We start from the raw sequence: 6,625 nt of genomic DNA on the forward strand, positions 1-6,625 counted from the left end.
CGATTTTGTTGCTACATATCCAGGCTGTATGTACACATTGGCCTGGTAGGCAAATGCCCCATGTACCCATTACCTTTGCCATTCTCCTGTTACTCTCTTCATTAATTCCACCTTGATCTCTCATACAGTTAAAAGAATGAGTGGCTTTACTTTATACATCCTAGCCTGTAATGCAACAAGAAGGGGCTTTACGATTAAAACGTTAGGCGCTTAGGGGTTAAATCTTGTTTGATTCCCTCTCCTGTGTCACAGAACTATATTAATATAGTAACCCTTTATTGCAAGCTGACATCAACTAATGTTAAATTATAACAGAATTCCTTTGAAATTGCATATTAACAGTTGTGCTAATACCAAAGGGTTCACCGTGATTAATGTTATTGTAATGAATACCAAAGAAATTAATAACCATTTGTCACTTGTAATAAAGTTGCCCAGTAATTTCATGCCATTTTCTTTCCTCATTTGTCATGAGAATGAGGTGCTGGAATTTTAAAGCCTCGTATAACAGTGTGAATTACAGAGGGGAAAGGTTCCACTATTCAGAATTTTTCTGTTTGATTGGTCTTCCTTGCAGCCCATTCTCACATAACTCAGAGAGGGAACTGAATGGAAGGAATGCTTGTTAGTCTGGGGTGCAGAATTTGGGGAAGAGGAGAATTATTTTAATACATGTGTGCCTATCATAATTGACCCCTCTGTATTGGAAATTCAGATCCCCTGACTAGTCATTATTTTGACAAATATTGTAATGAGTGCAGAAAATGGCAGCACATAAATCCATTCTCATGACATAATGAGAATGGGAAGCAGCACAAATTAAATAGTGATCACTTCAGAGTCTGGAGCCTATAAACACGCCCTTTCATGTGTCTTCCCTTCCTCCTGCAGCTGATCAATAAGATCCTGTCAGTGAAAAATTGTTGCCCATTAGGATTCCCGGTCATTTCAGCCTGGTGTACATCTTGACCTGAGTTGTTCTGCTTTGCTTTTGAGACACTGAGCACCTGCAGTTCCCATTTAAGGCAATGAGCTAGTGGGGACTTTGCTCTCTGATAATAAAGCCCATTGCCATTATTTCAAAAGAGGGGATTCTGTGATTAATTTCAATATTATCAATATTTTATTGTCTATTACACTTTCATATAGATTTTGGTAGTTACTTCTGACTTACTCTGGTGTAAGCAAGAGGAGAATCAGGTCTTTATCCTTTGCCAGGAGAAGATCATCAGCCTATATATCAAGAAAAATCTCTGAGCCATACCGTGGGCATAACCTTGTTTGACAAGGGTCAAGAAAGTCAAGGCTATCCAGATACTCAGAGAGTTGATTTGTCACAACCTCTTCCAAAATCTTACCGAAGAATGGAAGATTAGATACTGATCCATTGTTGTGTAGGTTGTCAACAGTGAGTGTAATTAACCACTGGAACATCTTATGAGGGATTCACCATTGCTTGGAGTGTCTAAATCAAGAGTAGATGTGTCTCTACAGAGTTGCTCATATTCAGCCAGAAGACTGCGCCTGATGTAAGAATTACTGGGTAACATTCTTTGGACTTTGTTATGCAGGATGTCTTATCTGATGATCACAGTGGACCTGTCTGGCCTGAAGTTAGAAAAAAATAAAGCCACAGTTTACAAGTGAGTGTGGGGCGGGGGGAGATAAAGATACAGAGCCAGATCCTCAGCTGAAGTAAATCACCATAGGTCCCTTGCAGTCATATGCTATTGATCTCAGTGCAGGAGTCACTGGGTGAATTCTATGGCTTATATTATGCAAGAGGTCAGATTAGATCTGAGCTGTCTCTTTTGGCCTTAAAATCAATAGGTGAAATCCTGGCCCATGGGAAGTCACTGACAAGACTTCCTTTGACTTCAATGGGAGCATGATTTCACCCTATACATTTTAAATGTGAAGGGCATGATCTCTAGTAGTTAGTGCAGGATTTGGTGATGCCCTCTACTCCCACTTCAGCATCAGCAAGTTTGTGAATTTCCCTCTCTGGTCCTAAGAGTTCCAGGAGGTATAGTGCCTTCTGAAGTGCAATATATCCTAGAATTTCCCATGGGATGCAACTCCATAATGTCCCTTAATGAGGGCTATTCTTTAACGGGACAACTGCACCCTGGTCTACACTACGAGTTTAGGTCAAATTTAGCAGCGTTAGATCAATTTAACCCTGCACCCGTCCACACAACGAAGCCATTTTTGTCGACTTAATGGGCTCTTAAAATCAATTTCTGTACTCCTCCCTGATGAGGGGATTAGTGCTGAAATCGACATCGCCGGGTCGAATCTGGGGTAGTGTGGACACAATTTAATGGTATTGGGCTCCGGGAGCTCTCCCAGAGTGCTCCATTGTGACCGCTCTGGACAGCACTCTCAACTGGGATGCACTGGCCAGGTAGACAGGAAAAGCCCCACAAACTTTTAAATTTCATTTCCTGTTTGGCCACTGTGGCAAGCTGATCAGCACAGGTGACAGTGCAGATCTCATCAGCAGAAGTGACCATGGAGTCCCAGAATCGCAAAAGAGCTCCAGCATGGACCGAACGGAAGGTAATGGATCTGATCGCTGTATGGGGAGACGAATCCATGCTATCAGAACTCCGTTCCAAAAGACAAAATGCCAAAATCTTTACAAAAATCTCCAAGGGCATGAAGGACAGAGGCTATAAAAGGGACCTGCAGCAGTGCCACATAAAACTTAAGGAGCCCAGGCAAGCCTACCAAAAAAACAAAGAGGCAAATGCCCGCTTGGGGTCAGAGCCCCAGACATGCAGCTTCTATGATGAGCTGCATGCAATTCTAGGGCGTGCCCCTACATCTACCCCACACCTATACATGGATTCCTGCAAGGGAGTCTCATGCAACAAGGATGAGGATTTTGGGGACAAGGAAGATGATGAGGAGGGGGAGGGTGAAGATGGCGCACACCAGGCAAGAGGAGAAACCATTCTCCCCGACAGCCAGGAACTGTTTATCATCCTGGAGCCAATACCCACCCAACCCAGGCTCCCAGACCTTGAGAAGGCACCTCTGGTGAGTGTACCTTTGTAAATATAATACACGGTTTAATGTAAACGTGTTTAATGATTAATTTGCCCTGAAGACTTGGGATGCATTCGCGGCCAGTACAGCTACTGGAAAAGTCTGTTAACGTGTCTGGGGATGGAGCAGAAATCCTCCAGGGACATCTCAGTGAAGCTCTCCTGGAGGTACTCCCAAAGCCTTTGCAAAAGGTTTCTGGGAAGGGCAGCTGTATTGCGTCCTCCATGGTAAGACACTTTACCATGGCAGGCCAGTAGCACGTAGTCTGGAATCATTGCATAAGAAAGCATGGCAGCGTGTGGTCCCGGTGTTTTCTGGCATTCAAGCAACATCCGTTCTTTATCTCTCTGTGTTATCCTCAGGAGAGTGATATCATTCACGGTCACCTGGTTGAAATAGGGGAATTTTATTAAGGGGATATTCAGAGGTGGCTGTTCCTGCTGGGCTGTTTGCCTGAGGCTGAAAAGAAATCATCCCTGCTGTTAGCCATGCAGTGGGGGGAGGGGTGAAACAATCATTCCAGAGAATTGGGTGTAGGGGGGTGGGGGTTAAATTGGGTTTGTGTTGCACGTTAACCCGAAAACATCAGCCCCTCCTTTTAAATGGCCAATTTGTCTTTTTCAATTTTACTCTCCTTTTTTTTCTTCCCACAGCTGCAAATGTTTCAACACTGCCACTAGCATCTCCATCCCAGAGGCTAGCACAGATAAGAAGGTGAAAAAAACTCACTCACGATGAAATGTTCTCTGAGCTCATGAAGTCCTCCCGCACTGAAAGAGTCCAAAAGAATGTATGGAGGCAAACAATGTCAGAGTCCAGGAAAGCACAAAATAAATGTGAGGACAGGAAGGATGTGCAAGAGGATAGATGGCTGGGGCAACAGGAGAGGTGGCAGCAGCATGATGAGAGGAGGTGGGATGCAATGCTGAGGCTATTGGAGGATCAAACTGATATGCTCCAGCGTATGGTTGAGGTGCAGGAAAGGCACAGACAGCCACTGCAGCCCCTGTGTAATCAACTGCCCTCCTCCCCAAGTTCCATATCCTCCTCACCCAGACACCCAAGAACACGGGGAGGCAGGGGGGAGATCTCCGGGCACCCAATCACTGCACTCCAGAGGACTGCCCAAGCAACAGAAGGCTGGCATTCAATAAGTTTTGAAGTGCAGCGTGGCCTTGTCGTTCCCTCCTCCCTTCCTCCCCCACCGCATCCGGTGCTTCCCTCCTCCTCCACCCCTCCTGGGCTACCTTGGCAGTTATCCCCCTATTTGTGTGATGAATTAATAAAGAATGCATGAATTTGAAAAAAACAATGACTTTATTGCCTCTGCAAGCAGTGATCAAAGAGGAGAGGGGAGGGCAGTTGGCTTACAGGGAAGTAGGGTGAACCAAGGGGACAGGTTTTCATCAAGGAGAAACAAACAGAACTGTCACACCGTAGCCTGGTCAGACTTGAAACTGGTTTTCAAAGCTTCTCTGATGCGCAGCACACCCTGCTGTGCTTTTCTAATCACCCTGGTATCTGGCTGCATGTAATCAGTGGCCAGGCAATTTGCCTCAACTTCCCACCCCACCATAAACAACTCTCCCTTTCTCTCACAGATATTGTGGAGCGCACAGCAAGCACTAATAACAATGGGAATATTGGTTTCACTGAGGTCTAACTGAGTCAGTAAACTGCGCCAGCGCGCCTTTAAACATCCAAATGCACATTCTACCACCATTCTGCACTTGCTCAGCCTGTAGTTGAATAGCTCCTGGCTACTGTCCAGGGTGCCTGTGTATGGCTTCATGAGCCGTGGCATTAAGGCGTAGGCTGGGTCCCCAAGGATAACTATAGGCATTTCAAAATCCCCAACTGTTATTTTCTGGTCTGGAACATAAGTGCCTTGCTGCAGCTGTTCATACAGACCAGAGTTCCTGAAGATGCGAGCGTCATGTAGTTTTCCTGGCCATCCAACGCTGATTTTGGTGAGTCATCCCTTGTGACCCACCAGTGCTTGCAGCAACATTGAAAAGTACCCCTTTCAGTTTATGTACTGGCTGCCTTAGTGCTCCAGTCCCAAGATAGGGATATGCGTTCCGTCTATCGTCCCACCACAGTTAAGGAATCCAATTGCAGCAAAGTCATCTACTATGACCTGCACTTTTCCCAGAATCACTACCCTTAATAGCAGCAGCTCAGTGATTGCGTTAGCTACTTGGATCACAGCAGCCCCCACAGTAGATTTGCCCACTCCAAATTGATTCCCGACTGACCAGTAGCCGTCTGGCGTTGCAAGCTTCCAGAGGGCTATCGTCACTCGCTTGTGAACTGTGAGGGCTGCTCTCATCTTGGTATTCTGGGAAGGGGAAAGCAAGTCACAAAGTACCATGAAAGTGCCCTTATGCATGCAAAAGTTTCACAGCCACTGGGAATCATCCCAGACCTGCAACTCTATGCGGTCACACCAGTCTGTGCTTGTTTCCCGAGCCCAGAATCGGTGTTCCATGGCAGGAACCTGCCCCATTACTACCAGGATGGCCAAATTTCCGGGGCCCATGCTTTGAGAGAAGTCTGTCTCCATGTCCTCATCACTCTCGTCACCATGCTGCTGTCACCTCCTCGCCTGCTTTTGTAGGTTCTGGTTCTGCATATACTGCATGATAATGCGCGAGGTGTTTACAATACTCATAACTGCCACGGTGATCTGAGCGGGCTCCATGCTTGCCGTGGTATGGTGTCTGTAGGAGAGCAGGAAAGCAGAGTTGTAGGGGAAGCGGTGGTTGGATGACCAGTTTTGCAGACCTACTGCACCATCTGCTGCCAGGACACAACAGCTGAGTGGGCTGCATGCCTGCCGTGGTATGCAAGAGACAAGAGCAGCCAAGCAGAGTTGCAGTGGAAGCGGCGGATGACAATGGTCATACTGAGGACCTGCGAGACCACCAGTAGAGCAGGAGAGCAGAGTGGCAGTGGAAGCTGTTGTTCGATGAGGATGGTTTGCAGCCCTACTGCACTGTCTGCTCAAAGCAGCATGGTGCCCGTACAAAAAAACGGGCAAAACGATTGTCTGCCATTGCTTTCACAGAGGGAGGGGCGACTGACGACATGTACCCAAAACCACCCGTGACAATGTTTTTGCCCCATCAGGCATTGGGAGCTCAACCCAGAATTCCAATGGGCGGCGGAGACTGCAGGAACTGTGGGATAGCTACCCACAGTGCAACGCTCCGAAAGTCTATGCTAGCCTTGGTACTGTGGATGCACTTCGCCGACTTAATGCGCTTAGTGGGGGGGGGACACACAATCGACTGTATAAAAGCGCTTTCTTAAAAATTGACTTCTATAAATTTGACCTAATTTCATAGTGTAGACATTTGTTTGTAAAATGCTTGGACAAGGGTTGCACAAAAGGTGACCTAGAAGTGCAAAGCATTACTCATAAATTAAACTGCATTGTAGTCTTCCACACAAAGCTATTCCACTAGCCAATAAAACTCAATAATTTTACCCAAAAGTTAGTGTGCTTTATGTGCTGTCAGCATCACATACCATTTAATGGAATATTTAACATTCTCTTGCTGCTCTG

The 6,625-nt window shown here is 46.2% G+C and overlaps 1 protein-coding gene across 1 annotated transcript; it reads left to right on the top strand.

The window, feature by feature from the left end:
- The first annotated feature begins 2,376 nt into the window (after positions 1 to 2,376).
- On the top strand, positions 2,377 to 4,311 carry LOC311520302 (myb/SANT-like DNA-binding domain-containing protein 7). The gene is made up of 2 exons (XM_084627659.1): positions 2,377 to 3,045; positions 3,708 to 4,311. The coding sequence occupies exons 1-2, from the start codon at positions 2,515 to 2,517 to the stop codon at positions 3,732 to 3,734; spliced, it is 558 nt and encodes a 185-aa protein (XP_084483785.1). The 5' UTR covers positions 2,377 to 2,514; the 3' UTR covers positions 3,735 to 4,311.
- Positions 4,312 to 6,625: the final 2,314 nt, after the last annotated feature.

The sequence above is a fragment of the Lepidochelys olivacea genome (genome assembly GCF_965140295.1).
Source record: "Lepidochelys olivacea isolate rLepOli2 genome assembly, chromosome: 5".
Classification (NCBI taxonomy): Eukaryota; Metazoa; Chordata; order Testudines; family Cheloniidae; genus Lepidochelys; species Lepidochelys olivacea.

Excerpts from the sequence above, each read along its gene's own strand:
- LOC311520302 (XM_084627659.1), top strand. The coding sequence starts at position 2,515 with ATGGAGTCCCAGAATCGCAAAAGAGCTCCAGCATGGACCGAACGGAAG. Across the intron at positions 3,046-3,707 it reads ACCTTGAGAAGGCACCTCTG|CTGCAAATGTTTCAACACTG; the intron begins GTGAGTGTACCT and ends TTCTTCCCACAG.